The following is a 22148-nucleotide window of genomic DNA, read 5'->3' as shown; positions in this document are numbered from 1 at the left end:
AAATTCGTAGCATTTTCTTCTCGACTCGTCGTTTCCCACGTGTGTCGTGTAGTGAGCGAGAGAAGGATAGGAAAATTGAGGGGAAGAGGAGAGTGTACAAGAATAGCGCGCGTTATTACTGAGGCGAGGTGGTACTTCCGATATGGTTTATCCTAAAACAAACCGCCCTCTCCTTCTTTCCTATCTAATTCTCCATCATTTTAAAACGTTAGTGCTGCTTGCTCTTCTCCATACGCGAGCAACCACTGCTTCGTATTCCGTTGTTTTCTGCCTCACGGTGACGCTGTCCGAGTGTAAATATGGCTTCATATTTTAAACTTGAACGGGCGAAACTGTAGACATCACGTGAGCGGCACAACACGTGCTGGATAACAATAGAGTGCGGAGAAGACTGGCTAACGTAATCGATCGTATCCCATGTGCGCATAGCAAACAGATGCCATGGGAAAGGAAACAAGGCTAAGGCATGAAAGCGCCAAATTTTAGTAACCTAGTGCAGGGCGTCGTCAAAAACTGGCCGGCAATAAGGAAATCCCCACGAACAAGACAGAAATGATTCAGCTAATCCCACTCATACGAGCACGCGGGTGTGTATTTTCGTTAAGAGAAATAATTATGAGAGTAGAATTATTTTACAACATTACACACACAAACACAAACACACACATACAATCACACACACGCGCGACTGCACATGGATACACAGCACACACAACATGATGCCACACACTTTACAATCTAAAGAATTATGAAATGATGAGACACAATAAACAAGCGAACACATTGTGAAAGCTACAAACGCACACGCCACCACCCATACGAGCACGTACAATGCTAAACGCGAAGCACGCGCGCACACACTGGCTCATGCGTACAAACGGCTGATAAGTGCATAAATCCAATCGGATCTTGCTTGAGCATGATGCAAGCCACTTTTATTCCTAAAAAAGTGCTCTTTCTATATAATTGTCAAGTGGGTACTACTGGACTGGCAAAAATAGAAAGGGACTTTGACGCGCTTGCGTCTATTGCGTAGCGATTGTGTGATGTGAGTGAGTGTGTGCGCGTGCGCGAGTATGTGTCGAGTTCAAGTTCTAAAGATTTTACAGAGAAAGATAATTCAATCGTAGAAACACGTGTAGTGGAGAACACTACGCTATCGAAGTTGAAATTGTGCAAGCATCTTGATCGCTGAAGGGAAGGAACCACTGTCGGCGAGCTTTGGAAGAGATTCAGACACACATTCAGATCGTTTTCGTAGAACCAACACTCAATCCGCAGTAGTAGAGGAAATATTATCACGCTTATGTTTTTTAAACACCCCCCTTGTATCATAGTAATAGGAATAAGTCAGTAACACACATGATGATAATGATGATATGATGATACATTGGTTTGACGCGACACACGTTCGATTGGTTTTTTCAATTTCTTTCCCTTAGCTTCTGTGTGTGTGTGTGTGTATTCAAGGCAAATAAACTATGATGTAGCTACGATTTAGCCGTTACAGCTTTGAGATTCATTTAAGCTTCATTGGCGAATAGTGTCCATAGCTGCGTTTTTTTTGAGTATATTAGGTATGGATTTCGTCGAAAATGCGCGTAACATCAGCACAGCTTTGGCTGATGGCCACATACTACTGCACACACGGAAATATTTCTGCAAAAATCATACTAGCCTCTAGTTTAATTATTGTACATATGAATATACAAATATGCTACTTTCATTTTTGGATTTTTTCTACTGTGTGCTGAGCTGGTTTCCGCAGTCGTTGTTTTTATTTTGTTTCGCAAAAAAAGAATCGTTTACTCCTTGCTGTTTTGAATTCTATCGTTTTCTCTATTCTCGATCTTGTTTTTCTCTTCAGTTCAGTTATACTTGTTCTATCAGTGATGCTCTTTATCAATTTCATCCGTTGTTGTCTTGTTAGTCTACTTAGTTTTTTTAAATAAAACGATTGAATTTATTGTTTTAGTGGCGTAAAATCTATCATCACTCGACGGCTTTTTGTAGCACAATTCCTTGTTACTTTAGCAATTTTGTAGAACTTTGTTGTGTGTTGTGCTTCACTAAATGTTTTACATGCTTCGGTATGTGATAGTTTTTAATCACGTACAATAAAGATGTAAAAAAAACAATCAAACTTTTCAAATATCCTGCAATATAAATAATTTTAATACGTCTGCAACACAACACTCTAAAAGGGAAACAAATCAACAATTCTTTGACTAGTAGACGGATTATTATTGCCCAATGGAACACATTACACAGAAGAAGTGAAGAATATCGATTTTATAACACAAAGAAACTGAAACCATGCAGTGCAGTGGGTGGTGGGTGGGTGTGCTGATCATTCGAACCCCGTCGTAAGCGAATGACTGCAATCGATTATTAAACTCCAGGATAACAGTCACACTCACAATCAGCCAACTCACAATAGCGATCATCTTCCAATAGAGAGTATGAATAAAAAGCTGAATAAAGAGCTACCGTTCGAAAATCAATACGTTTAGTTTGCGATTGTGCGTGTACGTGTTACGTGTGCGTGAAGTGTGTGCGTGTTCTGTATTTGGTTTCCTTTTTTGTGTTCTGCTTGAACTTAGTTGTAGGGAGTGCGCGGTGGTTTGCGGAAACACGAATTAGATAATGGAACAGATGAAACACATGGGATAAATATGAATGGATAAGAAAACAAATCTAATTCGTTTATAAATATACATATATACATATAAAAATATAAAAGTACTATACATATTTGCATATATTTTACTAACAAAAAGTGGAAAGAAAATATAAACAAAAAAACACACACCCCAGAAATGCTTATTACGCCGGTACGAACAGTCAACCTAGAAAGGAAAACTAGAAAGCGAGTGTGCAAATATAAACCGGATAAACTACTAAAAACTCTCTAACTATTAAGCGCAAATTCGACCACTCCGTTTCTTTTGGTCCCACACAAGAAAGGAATGGGAAATTATTCAATCAAGAAGGAATGAGAAATGCTAAAATAGAGAAAACCTAATCCAGGTTAAGATACACAAAAAAAGCTAACATAAAAAACGATGAAAAATCAATGATATGTATATCAATAGATGTGCATAATTCGGATAAAAAACACACAGACAAACACACGCTCACACCTTTACTCGATTGTAAAATAGACTATTAAACTACAATGTAACAGACAGATGGCGAAACAATTGAAAGCGCAACTGAGAAGACTATAGGATGAAACAGCTATAGCAGCAGCAGTGCGCTTAACAACCCCATTGGTGTGTAGCATTGAGTATGAAAGTAAAAGCGATCCAATGAAAGAAGGATACGTTGTGTAGGGCTTTTCACATTGATTAGTGCTAGGAGTATACACACAAAACAGCAAACCAACAGTGCGGGAGCTCAGTAAAAGATCCAACTATTTGTGTAGTGTGCGAGCATAAATTGACGCGCTGCAGCTAAAACGAATGCGCTCGCGCCCTCTTCCCGTTTTCCCGAATCTTACTGCTTTTCGCGGGAGCTAGCGATGTTAGCGAAACATACTAACTAATAGCGATAGCAATGGCAGGAAAGGAAACTTTACTACGGAGAAATGCAAAACCGATTTCTTAGATACACACACATACAGAGACGCACACATACATGCACGTGATATGGATTACTAGTTTTGTGTGGTGCAATATTTTACCTACTACATTCAAACACGACTCTCGCATTGCTAGCATCGTATTGTGTTAAAAATTGAAAAGTTGGTTTGACCATTAATAATACTTATTTGCATGGAAAATTCCTTCAATTGTAAAAAAATCGTAGTCTCTGATACATAAATATCAGCAGAAGATGGTTAAGTAAAATACAATGAAGCTGAATATACTAACAACACCATAATTATAAGGGGAGCAAAAACACACTAAAACAGCAAATTCAAGAAAGGGGTTCAATCATTATTTTTCGTTTATCACTTACGTCTACTTGCATGCTACACGTGGTAAACGATGCGTTGCGTAACTGCGCAGCAACACTAGTGGCGCAAACTTAAGAATGTAGTGCAGGAGACGGTTAGGAGGCGAAATGCAAAAACAAACCCATCAAGCAGCCAGGTTCCTTCTGTTAAATTGCATTCACTGTGTGTATGTGTGTGTGTGTGTGTCTATATGTGTGGCTGTGTGTACGGTTTGTCTCGTAACATTGTACGATCGGTTACATTTAAGTTTATGGGACAATAAGTGCACATTTCCTTTCAGAATCGGGGGCAGTGGTGTTGAGTTTTAAAACGATTCTTTCTTTTTGTGTAGCATTTAGTTATCAACAATATTATGCGTTTGTGTCTACTCTTGACACAGTTCTTACTTTTTAAGAGGCATAGGCAGGACTTGGCAGTAGAGTGAGCTATTCATGAATGTGGAAACAAGGGATGATACATATGTTAGCTATTAAGGCCACTAGACAAATTGATACATGTTGTGTTATTATAGTAGAACCCGTAAGACATTTTTACCTGACCTATATACTTGTTTGTTTTTCGTTTTATTTCCTCACTTGTGTTTGCCCCAATCCTGGCCTTGGTTTTCACCTTGTTTAATTGGTTCTTCCGTTTCGTATCAGCTGTCACGTAGGGTTCTCGCGCTCAGCGGTTTCAGTATTCTCTGCGCGCATCTTGAGAACATCCGGAAACGATTTCCGCTCAGAGCTGTTCGGTTTATTTGCGGTCCGAGGAAACTGATATGATTGCAACGCACTGCTAGGAAAGAAATTCGAATTTAGCCAATCTGTAGCCACATCATGGGACAGGAAACGATCATTTACACAACAACAAGTTGCTTAGTAGTTTACGATCAATTTTGCTGCTTTTGATCGTCACATCGTGGCATGTATCCTATTGCCTACTATACTCCGATGCAATCCCTTTCTTCGGCTTTAACACCCCCTTCCCTGTACGTATATTAATGTGTATAAAATTTAAAGTTAAGCTACAAGTAGATCAACAACACTTCTGCTGCAAAAAAAAGGATTGAACAGGTTTCGGAGACTACTTCTGTTTCCCTTATTTACGTTTTGGTTGCTGTAGTAAGTAATGTACCACTCTTCTGTCGTAAGGACTTCAGGACATTCGGTCACTTTGATGCTAACAGAATCAACTAACAAAAAGCTGTGTGTAGGTGCGTGTGTGGGCCACTCCATCAAGCTAAACCGTTGCAAAGAAGCCACCAAAACAAAAACTTCGATGAATCAAAAGGATGCGATAAATAGAAGAACAGAATCCTTATTGTAAAAGTAACCCATGTACATGCGAGCTTTTACTTTCTCGTCCTTAAAAAGCTCAATTTGAAAGATAGGTAAACAGTTAAGGTTTGATTTCCTTTTTACTTTCACACGCACGATCCAATTTAACAGTGTTATTCGTAATACGACCTATAAATGTCCCCGTAATTAAAGGTGGAAAACTCTACTAAAGTTCCAATGTGGTTTAATTTAAAATCTTTCTCCTACATAATCGACCTTCTTATTACATGTAATTTATCTTGTGTTTGTGATTTCACGGTGTTATTTGCTTGTTGGGCTGAACTACCGTGGAACCACTGTTGCAGGTGTGTCCTACCTTCTCCGTGCAGGCTACTACGTTCGATGGGTTATGAACAGGTGGTAGAATGTGTATGTGTGTGTGTGTGGATAAATCGCCTGTAAACCGAGAAGAGCCAGCAAGAGTCGTAGTAATATCTAGCATGGGAAATTAAAGGAAAAAACTATTAAAAAGAAACATAAGGAAACTTATTATACATACAATGCTAGCCAATTGTACGAAAGCGATAAGTATCGGGCAATGAAGGAGGGAACGGAAAACAAACCATGGAAATAGAAAACATAAAACAGTGTAACGAAATCGAAGAGCACAGGAAAGCATGGGGAAACGAAGATTAGTTCATCGAAACGTACGTGAACCGCGTTACGGAACAAGTTTTGAAGAGTTGAAAAACAGGGAATAGGGGAAAGACACAGACAGCCCAGGGCCCAACACAGAGAATGAATGCTGTACGACACACCCACCACCACAGGTGGACACTTTATGAGAGAAAATGAGAATGAGTTAACGAAATGTGGAATGCAAGAAAACCAGAAAGCGCAATCGTGCATGTGTCGTGCGTGGTGCGTGTACGGTGTTGGTGATAAAGCAGTAAAGAACTTTACACCCTGAAAATGTGCACCCGTGTAATGGATATACAACTTCGGAAGGGTAAACAATAAACTGTGAAATAAAACATTTGAAACATGTATTATGTTTGTTCTAGTTGAGAATTTGGTTTGTTTTTAAACCAGCTGCTTTGTTTGTTTGTAAAAGGTTCTGCGTAATCGCTTTTAAAAGCTTCACGCATGCTTACAAGGTTTCATTTATAACAACTTGCTTAAAAGGCTTTTTCCTAGTTTAGATTACCTAGTATCAAAATAAACAGAAGATTTGGATATTTGGGATAATATGTTTAAATACCTACAAATCACCGAAACTTTGTTCAATCGAAATCGCATCACAAATAAACAAAGGTTTGTAAGTAACGGCGTATTCAAATTGCCAAAAGGCTGCGTACGTTGTATATTTAGAAGCACAAGATCAGAGTGACCAGAAATACCGATTTATCAGAATTCCTGCAGATTTTTGATAGGGTAAATGTACTACCCAAATAGCCAGCTCGTACTTTATTGCTGATTTGGGGCTGTTTAACGAAAAATCGGTCCGATGTCGTACCTTATGACTGATTAAGAGATGAAACGGTACTTGGTGGAACCATAAAGCTTTTTAACAAGCTCACGGTAATCTTTGGAACTTTGCGGCTGAATAGAACCTTTAGGCTTGTTAAGAGTGTGTACCGAACTTGGTGGAACTTTATAGCTTTTTAATGCATGGCATCGGTACAAGGTGGCTCTTGTCAAAGTGTCAAAGACAGACGCCGTCAATCACCTCGTTGCTGCTGTACAAGTAAGATAAGTTAATTGAAGAAAGAATATTGAGTGAAGTGATTGTGATTTTTTATTAAACTATGTAAAATTATGTGAAATTCAAGAGCTTTTGGAGTTTTAAAATAAACATGCACTTTAAAAAACACAAATCGTGTTTTGTTGAAAATAAAACGCTTGCTTGAAAATAAAACACAAAGAAAAATAATCCCTGCCATCGTGGCATAGGGAAGCTGCTTAGGCGCTGTTTGAAAGACCCACATAGAACTTTGATGCTATTTATCTACTGCAAAAGGCAAATTAGAGCAGCGATCTTTAGCGTGCCAAAATGAGATGCTTAAGCAATTCTGGCTATTTGGGTAGTTTGGCAGGTTTTGTGATTAAGAGAAAAAGAAAAATAAAACAATGAAAGTGTCCCAAATAGCCAGCTCGTACTTTATAGCTGATTTAGGGCTGTTTAACGAAAAATCGTTCCGATGTCGTACTTTGTGGCTGATTAAGAGATAGGCGGTACTTTGCGGAACTATGGAGCTTTTTAACAGGCACAAGGTACTCTTTAGAACTTTGTGGCTGATTAGCACTATGTGTAGGGTTCATGATAGAACCTGAAGGCTTGTTAAGAGTGTGTACCGAACTTGGTGGAACTTTATAGCTTTTTAATGCATGACATCGGTACGAGGTGACCCCTGTCAAAGTGTCAAAGACTGGTGCCGTCGAGATGATTGACTTGCTGCTGTCCAAGCTAGTTAAGTTAATTGAAGGAGGAATATTGAGTGAATAGATTGTGATTGTACAGTAAATTGTGTGACATTTTGTATAATTCATGAATATTAAGGATCGAAAAATATACACATGTACACAAACAAAACAAATCCTGTTGTTTATTTCATCGATGACGCTTGCTTGAAAGTAAAACACAAAGAAAAATAATCCCTGGCATCGTGGCATAAGGAAGCTGCTTAGGCACTGTTTGAAAGACCCACATAGAACTTTGATGCTGTTTATCTACTGCGAAACGTGAATTAGAGCAGCGATCTTTAGCGTGCCAAAATGAGCTGCTTAAGCAATTCTGGCTATTTGGATGTCTTGAGCTGTCAATTCTGTTATAAAATCTGACAGATAGGCGAGATAATCGCGGTTCGTGTATTGAACCATCCAAGGTCTGGTGACGATTGCATGTGCTAAGATGATTTTTTTAATCAATTTTAATCAATCACATAGTTTATGCAAAATAAAATATAAAACTCGTTTCTCGACACGAGTTTTCACACAAATCCACCAGAAAAGTAAAAATAATCGGTTCGCGCTACCACGAAAATCTCAGCAATACCAAAGTTGGGTATCTCTGCGAAACATCAGGCGCGATTAGAGGCACGGAAGATTTGACAGCTCAACTGTTCTACAACTTATAAACAAGGCGCGGATTTCGCGATACCGCGACGATCTCGGTTCGTCTATTTCCAGCTTAACCGACAAGCTGTCACTTTTCTTCAAAGGCTTGTAATCGCTTGTTTGTATGTCACATCAAAAAGGCTGCCAAAATGACAACATAAATTAATAATGGAAGGGCTTTTTAACACCAATCTTAGGAAAGTAAGAGTGTTAAATTTCTTTAAATATTTTTTTTCCTTTTTAAATTGCTTAAAACATTTTCTGTCCCGTATTCGCGCTGCCGAAAATAGAAACACAGCCTGCCAAAAATAGGATCAAAACCTTCCAAAACGGTGCGATTTTCACTCGCTGGCAACGGTTTTTGTCTGTACTCCCAAGCGACAAAATCGACATGCTTTCTCGCTCTCTCAGGTTTACTGATCTATTGGGTGGAATGAGAAAGCATGGCGATTTTGTTAGTTGGGCTTGTGTCGGTTTTTGACGTTTCGAGCGAGGGTTTTTGAAGGGTGCCCGCCGAAAAGCTCGCCTTGCCTAGAGTGACTAGCAGAGTGACCAGAAATACCGATTTACATGTGTAGGGTTTGAGGGAAAAATATCCTTTTTTAAATCATTGAACTATGAAACTCAGCCAAATAATTTATTCAATCTAAATTTTCCATCGAAAATCTAATGACAGCACGTACGATAAAATCGTTTTCGATGGAGCACTGCAGCGGCCCTAAGTGGCCGCGTGGAGCCCCGAGAGAAAAAAAACTAGCCACCACTGAGAAGAAAATGTTCATCTTTGTCCTTCTTTAGCTTAGAAATCCCAGTACAATTTTCAGATCGACACTTCAGAAAGACCTTCATTTGTGTAACCGCTAAACCAAACCATGATTTTCCTGGGTGTTTTATCCAATAATTCTCACAAGATCTTGCCTCACACTTCCTAAGCAAATTGTATTTAGAAAAGTTGTTTACATCAAAGCAGCAGTGAATAGAGCTTACTTTGACAGAAGTGATCGCCTCACTGGTAAATGACTGTACTTTCGTGTGGGACAAGGTGTATGGATATTAGGAGGTGAAGTGCTTCAGAGCAAATTGACATTTCACGACTTGACATAACAATACTGGGTGCTCCGGTATTAAAATCGGGAAGGGCTGGAGCGGGGTATAGAAAATTGTATGCGATTTGACATAACAATACTCAATGATGGCGCTAACAATTCACCTTGTAAATAAACACGCCTTGGTGTGGGACACTTTTATACGGACGTCACACGAAGCGTAAACTTTGGCGTAAACTGAATTTCAGCCAAACAACCCTATAATCTTTTGACAGGAAGTTTACGCTCTCCCATACAAATCAAGCGTAAACTTTTTGAGTTTACGCCTTGTGTGACGTCCGTATTATAACGCCATTGTCACGTCGGTTTGTCGGTGCTTCACCTCTTAATATCCATACACCTTGGGTGCTCCTACCGAAATCTGTCAAAATAATCTGGCCACACTGTTGACAGATAAACAACAATACGGGCGCAAATGAAAAGGAAGAAAACATTTCTTGCCGACGCCATTAGCGAGCTGGAAGTGTAGTGAAACGCGGACAAAGTTTGTGCCGTGTTATTCCCTACAATCGTGTGTTTTTGGCCGAAATTTCATTATTAAACTGCCTGTACGATGTACGAGAATGAAGAGGGTAAGAAAATGCCATGCTTTCTACGCACGAGAAACCCCACGTTTTCTATGTGCATTTCACAACACTTTCTCTCCTCCCGGCCCGAACAGACCACTTCGAGGAGGAAGATCCGGAGGAGATTTCGCACGAGCTGTGGCAGGAAGCATGCTGGATCGTGATCAACGCTTACTTCGACGAGAAGGGTCTCGTGCGGCAGCAGCTGGACAGCTTTGATGAGTTCATCCAAATGTCCGTCCAGCGCATCGTCGAGGACTCGCCGGCCATCGAGCTGACGGCCGAAGCGCAACACTCGTCGGGCGAGATCGAAAATCCGACGCGCTACTTGCTCAAGTTCGACCAGATCTACCTGTCGAAACCGACGCACTGGGAAAAGGATGGTTCCCCTTCGCCGATGATGCCGAACGAGGCTCGCCTCCGCAACCTTACCTACTCGGCCCCGCTCTACGTGGACATCACCAAGACGAAACTGGTCGAGGGTCAGGATCCGGTAGAAACGCAGCATCAGAAAACGTTCATTGGCAAGATTCCGATCATGCTGCGTTCCACGTACTGTCTGCTCTCCCAGCTGACAGATCGTGATTTGACGGAGCTGAACGAGTGTCCCCTCGATCCAGGCGGCTACTTCATCATCAACGGCTCGGAGAAGGTACTGATTGCGCAGGAAAAGATGGCCACCAACACGGTGTACGTGTTCAGCATGAAGGACGGAAAGTACGCGTACAAGACGGAGATCCGGTCCTGTCTGGAGCACAGTTCCCGGCCCACCTCGACGCTGTGGGTGAACATGATGGCACGCGGTGGTCAGAGCATCAAAAAGTCCGCTATCGGCCAGCGCGTGATAGCGATCCTGCCGTACGTGAAGCAGGAGATACCGATCATGATCGTGTTCCGTGCGCTCGGATTCGTCGCCGACCGGGACATCCTCGAGCACATCATTTACGACTTTGACGATCCGGAAATGATGGAGATGGTAAAGCCCTCGCTGGACGAAGCGTTCGTCGTGCAGGAGCAGAACGTGGCCCTCAATTTCATCGGAGCGCGCGGTGCTCGGCCCGGCGTCACCAAGGACAAGCGTATCAAGTACGCGAAGGAAATTCTGCAAAAGGAAATGTTACCCCACGTTGGTGTGTCCGATTTTTGCGAAACCAAGAAGGCGTACTTCCTCGGCTACATGGTACATCGGTTGTTGCTGGCTGCGCTCGGACGCCGCGAGCTGGACGATCGTGATCACTACGGCAACAAGCGTCTCGATCTGGCCGGTCCGTTGCTCGCGTTCCTGTTCCGCGGGCTGTTCAAGAACCTGATGAAGGAGGTGCGCATGTACGCACAAAAGTTCATTGATCGCGGAAAGGACTTTAACCTTGAGCTGGCTATCAAGACGAAGATCATTACGGACGGATTGCGCTACTCGTTGGCCACCGGTAACTGGGGCGATCAGAAGAAGGCCCATCAGGCTCGGGCCGGTGTGTCGCAGGTGTTGAACCGTCTGACGTTCGCCTCGACGCTGAGCCATTTACGGCGCGTCAATTCACCGATCGGGCGCGACGGCAAGCTGGCCAAACCTCGCCAGCTCCACAACACCCTGTGGGGCATGATCTGTCCGGCCGAAACGCCAGAAGGGGCAGCCGTCGGGCTGGTGAAGAACCTGGCGCTCATGGCGTACATTTCGGTCGGTTCTCAGCCGTCTCCGATTCTCGAGTTCTTGGAGGAGTGGTCCATGGAAAACTTGGAAGAAATTGCTCCCTCGGCGATCGCCGACGCGACCAAGATATTTGTGAACGGTTGCTGGGTCGGCATTCATCGCGATCCGGAGCAGCTGATGGCCACGCTGCGGAAGCTGCGCCGACAGATGGATATTATCGTGTCGGAAGTATCGATGATTCGCGATATCCGCGACCGTGAGATCCGCATCTACACCGATGCAGGTCGCATCTGTCGTCCGCTGCTGATTGTGGAGAATGGATCGCTGCTGCTGCGCAAAAATCACATTGACATGTTGAAGGACCGCGACTACAACAACTACGGCTGGCAGGTGCTGGTTGCTTCCGGTGTGGTGGAGTACATTGACACGCTGGAGGAGGAAACGGTCATGATTGCGATGACACCGTACGATCTGAAACAGGACAAGGAGTACGCCTACTGTACGACCTACACACACTGCGAGATCCATCCGGCGATGATTTTGGGCGTCTGCGCTTCCATCATCCCGTTCCCGGATCACAACCAGAGTCCGCGTAACACCTACCAAAGCGCTATGGGTAAGCAGGCGATGGGTGTGTACATCACAAACTTCCACGTGCGCATGGACACGCTCGCGCACGTGCTTTACTACCCGATGAAGCCGCTCGTGACGACGCGTTCGATGGAGTATCTGCGGTTCCGTGAGCTGCCGGCCGGTATCAACTCGATCGTGGCCATCCTGTGCTACACGGGCTACAACCAGGAGGACAGCGTTATCCTGAACGCGTCCGCCGTCGAGCGTGGCTTCTTCCGGTCCGTGTTTTACCGCTCGTACAAAGACTCGGAAAGCAAGCGCATCGGCGATCAGGAGGAGCAGTTCGAGAAGCCAAACCGGCAGACGTGCCAGGGTATGCGGAACGCTCTGTACGACAAGCTGGACGAGGACGGTATCATTGCGCCGGGGTTGCGTGTGTCCGGAGATGATGTGGTGATTGGCAAAACGATTACACTGCCGGAAACGGACGACGATCTGGACGGAACCACCAAGCGCTACACCAAGCGAGACGGGTCAACGTTTTTGCGAAATTCCGAAACCGGTATCGTCGATCAGGTAATGCTGACGCTCAACAGCGAGGGCTACAAGTTCTGCAAGATCCGTGTGCGCTCGGTACGAATACCGCAGATCGGAGACAAGTTTGCATCGCGCCACGGACAGAAAGGTACGTGCGGTATACAGTATCGCCAGGAGGACATGCCGTTCACGTGCGAGGGCATTACGCCGGACATCATCATTAACCCGCACGCCATCCCGTCCCGTATGACCATTGGGCATTTGATCGAGTGCATCCAGGGCAAGCTGGGCTCGAACAAGGGCGAAATCGGCGACGCCACGCCGTTCAACGATGCGGTCAACGTGCAGAAGATCTCCACCTTCCTGCAGGAGTACGGCTACCATCTGCGCGGCAACGAGGTCATGTACAATGGGCACACGGGGCGCAAGATTAACGCGCAGGTGTTCCTCGGCCCGACCTACTACCAGCGTCTGAAGCATATGGTGGACGACAAAATCCATTCGCGAGCCCGCGGTCCGGTGCAAATTTTGGTCCGACAGCCCATGGAAGGTCGTGCAAGGGACGGCGGTCTACGTTTCGGTGAGATGGAGCGCGATTGTCAAATTTCGCACGGTGCGGCACAGTTTCTGCGCGAGCGTCTGTTCGAGGTGTCCGACCCGTACCGGATTCACGTGTGCAACTTCTGTGGCCTGATCGCGATCGCCAATCTGCGCAACAACACGTTCGAGTGCAAGGGATGCAAAAATAAGACACAGGTAGGTTGGGAGGCGGGTTGATACCGCGTGCATAATTTATCCGATACTGAACTTTGGACATTCTTTTGTACTTTGCAGATTTCTCAGGTGAAGCTCCCATACGCGGCAAAGCTCTTATTCCAGGAACTAATGGCAATGAACATTGCACCTCGTTTGATGGTACTATAATAGATATCAATGTCAGGACATAGGCACGCTGACCGTCTTACACCGGTTGTCAGTGTTATGTGCTGTATACAGTGTATTTTGTTTTACAATTCTTATAATAAAATAATATTTAAATAAGGTACTATTAAGGGATTGTTTTATGATTGCGGACGATTGTCTTACGAACGAACTTACGTTATACTTTTACATCTAAACGGTTGTATGTGCCATGGATATCTTATTATAGACGAAAGATTGATCATTCGAAAGTTGTGCCACAACATCGCTCATATGAGGACGCACGTAAAAGGATATGAGGACGCACGTAAAAGATTTTATTCCGGAAGCTGGTAATAGTCACCGGAACTGGCAATGGTTTTTGTGATTTTAACTGTGTTGTTCTCTTTCCAATTCCATGCTCGGAGGGGATATTGTTTTCCTATTTGAATATTTTAATTCGTCCAGAGTTTCATATTCTAGTCCTGGCCAACGACCCTATCCCGGTGATTGTCGCCAAAAATAAATTCGCAATCAGTTGTTTTTTAAGCTTCCAATTAAAATCCTAACACAATTTTGACCAAATGCTCCTCCACCATGTGCCATAGTGACAAACCGTACTGTCAAAGTGCTGTCAAAGGCAAAAGTCCAAATCAGCCGACAGGTGAAAAAATAACCAATCAACCGCGTTTGTCTCCCCGCCAGACCTAAAGAAAATAAAAACCTTCTGGTTTTGAGTAAAAATACACGCAAAGTGCAAGATTTGCAGCAGGTGTCGGTAGCACGAACACGTGCGCTTACAGAATGAGGTACGGCGCCAGGGATCTGTGCTTCCGTGGGCTGTTTCTTCTCGCTGCCCTGTTATCGACCTGCAGCGGATTGTACGAAGACCAGATAGGGAAGTTTGACTGGTAAGGGTGTGCTGCTGCTGCTGCGGCTGATTCGTTTCGCCACCGTGCCCGCACGGTTTGTGCAACTAATCAATAACGTTTCAACTTCCCCACCCTTTCGCCAGGCGACAGCAGTACGTGGGAAAGATAGTGGACGGTGCATTCGATACCAGCTCCGTCGATCGGATCATCGTTGCGACCGAGAGCAATGTGCTGGCGGCAATTAGCGCCAAAACTGGCGACATTCTATGGCGCCAGGTGCTGGAAAATGGACCCCGCGGCACGGTAAAGCTATTGCACGTCGCAAACCCTTCGTCGACCGGCGCCAGGTTGAACAGGGGCGGCAATGCCGGGCATGATATAATCACCGTCTCCGGCAGCAACCCGGCACTGGTGCGCGGATGGAACTCTAACCTGGGCACGCTCGAATGGGAATGGTCGCTGCTGCCGTCGGTGGCGGAGGAAGCCGCATCGGCAGCCGTTTGGTTCGAGCACGATGGTTTGCTGTATCACGTGGTGCCCGTTTGGGGCTCGCACCTGGAAGTTACCCCGTACCAGGCCGTCTCGGGCCAGCAGGCCCGTTCTACTACGAGCCGGATTACGGCCGGTTGGATCGCAAAGGAGCGTTGCGCGCTAGCTGGGTCGTTTTTCGCATGCGGCATCAAGGAGCAGTTGCTCGCACTGGATCTGGCGGCCGACGCCAGCAGTACGGTCGTATCAAAACCGCTCGGGTCCGAAGCAGTTGGACGCCCGAAAGCGGTTCGCGGTGAAGCGGCAGTCATCCAGAATGGGCGCTACTACGCGTTGCGCTCCGATCAAAAGCTTGCGTTTGGGCCGAACGATGCTGCCCTGGTAGATCGTATGGTGCAGGAAGGTGAACCGATTCTTCTCCAGGGTGTGGTCGATCGGGCCAGCAATAAACTAACGATCAATGCCCACAGACTGCGTGATTTTGCGCGGTTTGAGCAGATCGAAATCAGTACCGACTTTAGTGAAACGCTAGGTGATCCGGACCTGGTGGCAATTCGTTGCAAACAATCGTCCGGCAGTGGATCGGCCCGGGCCGGTACCGCAGGGCTTGTGTGCCGTGTGCTGCTGTCCACCGAGGATGGCGCGATCGTGCTGCTGCAGCAGGGCAAGATCAAGTGGGTCCGTGAAGAAGCGCTGGCCGAGGTGGAAACGGCCGACTTCCTGGATCTCACGCTATCCGATGCCGAAGGAGCCATCGAGGAGGAACTTAACAACAAAAATGGTAAGAGTGCATTTGGAGCACCGCGTGCTGGCTCGATCAATAATAGAACTTTATCGACTTAACTGTTTATTTCACATCTTCACACGCACCACTTACCGGAATGGGTTCAATGTTGGTGATGGTTTTACAGCAGAAGAAAATGGGCCAGAATGTGAGTGATATATGCTCCTCTGTAGGATTCTTTTGTGCTGCCTGTGTGCAACGTAGATTGTGTTTTTTTTTTCTTTTTTTATGAGTGATGATTTTGCTTTGGGTTGCTTGCTTAGTAGGCCGCATTGCCATGACATTCGACTGGACTCGATCATGTGTGTTGGCATTGTTTCTGTTGTCGTTCAAAACGTCCAAAGTCGAATTTGCATTTGATTCCTTTTTTATCGGATCGTAATTGTTACTGCCGTTTGTTCTTTTACTTATTTAGGACGTTTTATTTGCTTTGTATTGCTTTAACTAACAGTGCTCTCGCTTCGATTTCCAGGGGACGTGTTTGGAGCGTTACAGCGTCGCATTACGGCGCAAGTGTTGCACGTGAAGAACCTATTCCTGCACATCCTTGGCGTCGGACCGGCCCCATCCAAGGCACAACGGGCCGGTCTGGTGCGGGACGATTTCGGACTGCACAAGATGCTCGTGGTGGTGACGTCGAGCGGAAAAATATTCGGCATCGATAACGTGTCCGGAAAGCATCACTGGGTGCGCTACCTGCCCTCGTTCACTGGGTTCGGCAACGGGCAGCCGATGAAGCTGCTGGTCCAGCGTACCTCCCGCTTCTATCCCCTGCCCGCCCAGTGCGTTATTCTTGGACGACACAAGCACGGCGCGCGGAACGGTCTGTTGTACATATTCAACCCGATCACGGGCCAACCGGTGGTGGGCGGCGGTCTAGTCGAGCTGCCGTACCGTGTCCAGCAGGTTTCGCTGCTGCATCAAACGGGGCCCGATTTCCTGAAGGGCCTGCTGCTGCTAGACTACGACAATAATGCGCACGTGGTGCCCGAATCGTTGGCGGTGCATGCGGACAATTACTATCTCTTCACCACCGACCAGCGTGGGGCGCAGATGCGCGGCTTTCTCGTGCAGTACCGGGCGGGCAAACTGGAAACGGTGCCCACGTGGCAGATCGATTTGAGTGGCGCCGGCAAAAGTCAGCAAATAATTGCCTGCGAAGGCAAGAGCCCCATCGAGCATGTGCACTCGCAGGGTCGCGTCATGGCGGACCGGTCAGTGCTGTACAAGTATATCAACCCGAATCTGGTCGCCGTCGCTACCCATGGACCGGACAACATTCACAAATGTGAGTACGGGACTGGCGGGAGGGAAGTGTTTTGTTGGTTGGTGTGGAACGTTGTGTAATACCGAATGCTACTTCCATTGCAGACATATTGAACGTTCACCTGGTGGATGTGGTTTCCGGCTCGATCGTGTTCTCCATGTCGCATAAACGCATCCGTCCGCCGCTGCATATGGTACATTCAGAGAACTGGCTAGTTTACTCATACTACAACGATAAGGCCCGTCGAACGGAAATGAGTAAGTACACCACCGCACCAAGCGCATCCGAGCGACCTCCTAAAAATCGTCCATTGTCTTACGCTCCCTCCAGCTTCGATCGAACTGTACGAAGGTAAAACGCAAACGAACAGCACGGTTTGGAGCTCGCTGGATGCGCCGCCTCTACCGATGGTGGAACGCCAGTCCTACATCCTGCCGATGGCCGTTGCCGCTCTGAAGGAAACCATCACCGAGAAGGGCATCACTAGCAAACACATTCTCATCGGGCTGACCACTGGAGCGGTGGCCGAAATGACGTGGGCCCTGCTGGATCCCCGCCGGCCCGTCACCTCGCCGGAGAAGGCGCGCGAAGAGGGCATCGTGCCGTACATGCCGGAGCTTCCGCTGCCGCACGAGATCCTCATCAACTACAACCAAACTGTGACGCACATCCGGGGCATACATACGGCGCCGTCCGGGCTGGAGAGCACCTGTCTGGTGCTCGTGCACGGGCTCGATCTGTTTGTGACGCGCGTTTCGCCCTCGAAAACGTTCGACCTGCTGAAGGAGGACTTTGACTACTTCCTCATCACGGTCGTGCTGGTAGTGCTGACCACCACGTCATTTGTGGTGAAGCAGCTCGCCTCGAAAAAGCTCGTCAAGCAGGCGTGGAAATAATCGGGGTGAAACAGCAATGGGTTTAAAGAGGGGAAGAGGGTTGTGGGGGGGGGGGAGTATTAAAACTAATGGGTATGTGTGTTTGTGCGTGCATGCGTGTGTTACAAGACGTGCGCTGGGGTCTGCGCAGTCTTACTGTGTACAACCAAAAAGACATTTAAATGCATTTTCACTTCAACCCTTATGCTGCGCCGTCAGAATATGTTAAGCTGCATTTCGCCGGTATCACCAAACCATTGTTTTTTTTGTTAAACAACTTTCACACATACACACACACACATACACTACATAGTGTAGCGACAGAGTTTGCGTGGGTAAAGGGAAGTAGCGAGCCGTCGTTACCATTGGCAACTATTTTAATTTCCTTTCTGTTTTCTATGCACTTAAGCCGGCTACGATTGCCGTACAAATACACTGTCGTTGACGTCGTCTGTCGGGCGGATGTTGCATATTCAAAACAGTTAATTTTATTTTCCCTCAGTAATGTTACTTTTCTAGACCAAATAAAGAACTGAGTGCGCCAGTGAGTGCTGCCAGGTGCGTTCTGATTCGAATACGGAAGCACTGTAATGGAGTAAGTTAAGTTTCATTCAATTTAAAACGTCTCAACTAGTCTTTATTAAAGTCTTGATGCAGTTCATACGAAATAACGGCATTCAAACAGACATTTTTCACTCTGCATGCACTGTCTGTCGGTCTGTTTGAACGAATAGGAAAACACGAACAAAATTAAATATTAAATACGCCACGGGCGCTAGAGAGCCGACCGCTTCATTATCCTCCGGGCAGTCGTGGCAGTCTTACGTTGACATCTCGAGTAGTTTGCGCTTCCGCGGGGGACGGATTCATGGCTGTAAGGGGGAAAACAATGGTAATGCATGAGAGATTAATTCAATTATGAGCGAATCGTGCCAAATCGTTCTTAGCACTACGCTGAACACGTACGAGTAGCCGTGGATATGCGTCGACGCTTCGGCTCTGGAGTCGTTGCCTTGCCCGGTGGTTGCTTTCGTTGCGGCTGCTTTTGTAGCTGCTGCAAACCGCTTGGTCCCGCTTCCTGCGAGTCGTGGATACGCCGCCGGGTTACTAGCTGATCCAGCCGCAGCGAGCTGTCGATCGACCGAACGCTCTGGTTCGACAGCAAACTTCCTATGCTTTCGGGCAGTTCAAATTCCGGTTCCTGCTCCAACTCAACATCCTGCGAGCTAATGTTGAATGAGCCGCTAGACTGTTGCCCGCCCTGCGCGCTAACGATCGATCGTCCATCCGACTGTTGGCTGGCCAGCGCGGCCAGTCGGTTCTCCCGCTCGTCCCCATACGATTGCGAGCTAATCTGCAGCGAGGAGACATCGCCCATGTCACTTTCCGATGTGCTCTGCTCGGGCGATTCCTGCGTGCTGACAGTTCTCATCAGCATCGTGTCGGACGGGAACAGAGCCGTACCGCCACCTTCGCCTTCCCGCACTCGATGCGTTCGTTCCCTTACCGACTGGTAGACGGACGGCGTACGCTCGACAGTGATGCAGTAGGTGTCCATGAACGTTTGGTTGATTGAGGTATCGGTGTAGGTGCTGCGAATCTCGCGATACTTTTTGCGCAGCTCGGCGTACATTTCCGCCATTGAGGCGTGCTTCCGGAACGGTATCTGATGCACCGCCGGGAAGACATCGAACAGCTTCCGCATCTTCACCAGGGCCGGCTGCGGTTTGCGCACTATTTTCTTGTAGTCCGGATGAATCCGAATGTTCTCCGTGAGGATAAGGCGCGGCGTGTTGTAATACACACCGTAATAGGGATTGTAATACTCGTACCCGCGAAACATGGACAAATATTCGTCACTGTTAAACAAGCATCTATCGCGGTACAGTCTGGTGGTGCTTGACGATTTAGGTAAACAATTAACGCAGAAGAAATTGTGAGATTGCTGCATCATGGGAGGGTTGAGAGTAGAAAAAAAGGGGGAAAAGGACATAATTAATGCATCCGACAGAAACAGCAGCAGTGGCGTGCTAATGGTACTCACCGGTAATGTGTTGGCGATCACATCTAGCGCCTTTTTGGACACGACATAAAATATAAACGGTGTATAGCACCGGCACAAACAGCAGCGTACGAAGGAATGGGCATCCTCGCCGGTGTACCGATAGTCCCGGTCCACTCGGATCGCATCACTTCTGGTTAACATATTATTGCTCAATTTTGTTTAGGCGTCCTTTCCTTCGAACCTTGTCATTTGAACCGCGTATTTACGTTGGAGATAAAGGAGCAAAAACTGAATCCGTCTAGTAACGCTGGGTAACGCATTGCATTGCCGCTCTGCGTGTAGTGTGTATGGTTCAACAATTCCCAAACAGCATTTCGACCAGCTTAGGCTGTGCTCCAGATATTGCGTTGTCATCACACATTCGCGAGATGGTTTTGAACAGTTGCGCAGAAGAAGATAACTGAAAAAATTAACAGAAACAACACTCAGATTATCCAAATGTACAAAAAAGTATACTGAGCGATAAGGAGGTTGATGTCAATGCTGCATCGGATGCGATTTTAATGGACGTGCTGTCAAAATGTAGTATGGAATTTAACATTCACGTCGAGCTTACTTTTTGAATTGGCGCGAGGCAATGGGAATGACAAAATGCTGAAAGTTTAGTCAATTTTATCAAAATTTCTTGTTAATTGCCAAAAATAGCTTTTCTCGTGGCCGCATCAAATATCTACACATTGACATAACTTGAACGACAAAAGGCTCAAACCTTTGAATATCGATCGATATTTTGTATAAAAGCATTATTAGACAGAGGAAAATACTGACATTTCTCGATTGGCATTTATGTGTCAAACTTAGACTTTGGCACAAAAATACCTCTCGTACGTGTAATAACATAAGAGAATTGTTCTGTCACCTTTCACAATTATTATTATCAGGCTTTATCAGAAAGGATCATTCGTTGTTTCTCATTTTTATTTATATTTTTATTTATATTTTATTTTTATTTGTGTTTATTCATCATTATCAGGAAAATCAATTCGCTCTTGAAAGATAAATTCCAAAATCGAATGACAGTATTTTCCTCCGTCTAATAAGGCCTTAAAGCATGGCAAATAGAATAGATTTCTTTGTTACTACGTGCATTTTTATATTTCTAAGAATTTAACGAAATAATGAAATGGACTGTAGACACATCATAAATATGAACTTTGGTCAATCTCACCTCAAAATATACATCTCGATCGTTAGCTGTCAAAAAAAGACATTACAACGTCTATCATTCGCAAAAACCGGAATCGAATAAACAAGTCGGAAAAACCTTGCTCTGTAAAAACATTGAAAAACTCGTTTTATTACAAACGATCCAGGTATTTTCAGTCTTATCCAGGTGCCACAAATCCACTAAACGATCACTAAACGGGTTCTAAACGACTCAAGCTCTCAACCTAAACGGAATATAGAAAGACTTCGTTTAGCAGACGGCAAACGATTCATGCATTCTAAAAATAGCAAAAAGCTGGTAGCGCCATCTGTTTGTGGGATGACCAACCAGTGGAAGCTTCTTCGCTTAGAGAACTTTCTCATTCCCTTTGTACTGTTTTATGGTTTCGCATTGAAGTACTGCATCGCTAGAACTAGAACAGCGATACGATTATTTAAATACAGTCATTATCCGACCCAAATAGCCAGCTCGTACTTTAAAGCTGATTTAGGGCTGTTTAACGAAAAATCGTTCCGATGTCATACTTTGTGGCTGATTAAGAGATAGACGGTACTTTGCGGAACTATGGAGCTTTTTAACAAGCACATGGTACTCTTTGGAACTTTGCGGCTGATTAGCACTATGTGTAGGGTTCATGATGGAACTTGAAGGCTTGTTAAGAAAGGGTACTGAACTTCGTGGAACTTTATAGCTTTTTAATGCATTGTCATGCGGTTCGAGATGGCTCTTGTCAAAGTGTCAAAGACGGGCGCCGGCAATAATCTCATTGCTGCTGCACAAGGTAGATTCGTTAATTGAAGAATAAATATTGAGTGAAGTGATTGTGAATTATCAGTAAATTGTGTAAAATTTTGTGTAATTCATCAATAAAAAAGATTTAAAAATATACATATGTGTTTAAACGAAATAAATCTTGTTGTTTATTTCATCGATGACGCTTGCTTGAAAATAAAACACAAAG

At 45.4% G+C, this 22148-nt stretch overlaps 3 protein-coding genes across 4 annotated transcripts; 2 read left to right on the top strand and 1 right to left on the bottom strand.

Moving 5' to 3' along the window:
* The first annotated feature begins 9862 nt into the window (after positions 1-9862).
* Positions 9863-13812, top strand: LOC121588681 (DNA-directed RNA polymerase II subunit RPB2). The gene is made up of 3 exons (XM_041906896.1): positions 9863-10015; positions 10105-13523; positions 13602-13812. Exons 1-3 carry the CDS (start codon positions 9997-9999, stop codon positions 13689-13691), a joined length of 3528 nt encoding a protein of 1175 aa, XP_041762830.1. The 5' UTR covers positions 9863-9996; the 3' UTR covers positions 13692-13812.
* Positions 13813-14297: 485 nt separating this feature from the next.
* On the top strand, positions 14298-18549 carry LOC121588672 (ER membrane protein complex subunit 1). 2 transcript variants are annotated; one of them, XM_041906883.1, is made up of 6 exons: positions 14298-14578; positions 14683-15809; positions 15940-15960; positions 16285-17100; positions 17184-17336; positions 17410-18549. In XM_041906883.1, exons 1-6 carry the CDS (start codon positions 14472-14474, stop codon positions 17973-17975), a joined length of 2790 nt encoding a protein of 929 aa, XP_041762817.1. In that variant the 5' UTR covers positions 14298-14471; the 3' UTR covers positions 17976-18549. The 2 variants fall into 2 exon arrangements, with proteins under 2 accessions (XP_041762817.1, XP_041762818.1); XM_041906884.1 differs by lacking the exon at positions 15940-15960.
* A 16-nt stretch (positions 18550-18565) lies between these two features.
* LOC121588673 lies at positions 18566-20406 on the bottom strand. Its single transcript, XM_041906885.1, has 3 exons — positions 19999-20406; positions 18921-19899; positions 18566-18826 (listed from the first exon to the last, which is right to left on the bottom strand). The coding sequence occupies exons 1-3, from the start codon at positions 20158-20160 to the stop codon at positions 18750-18752; spliced, it is 1218 nt and encodes a 405-aa protein (XP_041762819.1). The 5' UTR covers positions 20161-20406; the 3' UTR covers positions 18566-18749.
* Between the last annotated feature and the right edge of the window lie 1742 nt (positions 20407-22148).

The sequence above is a fragment of the Anopheles merus genome, chromosome 2R, assembly GCF_017562075.2.
Source record: "Anopheles merus strain MAF chromosome 2R, AmerM5.1, whole genome shotgun sequence".
In the NCBI taxonomy this organism is placed as follows: domain Eukaryota; kingdom Metazoa; phylum Arthropoda; class Insecta; order Diptera; family Culicidae; genus Anopheles; species Anopheles merus.
The sequence above is the reverse complement of the archived record's forward strand: the minus strand, read 5'-3'. Positions and strand labels throughout refer to the sequence as shown.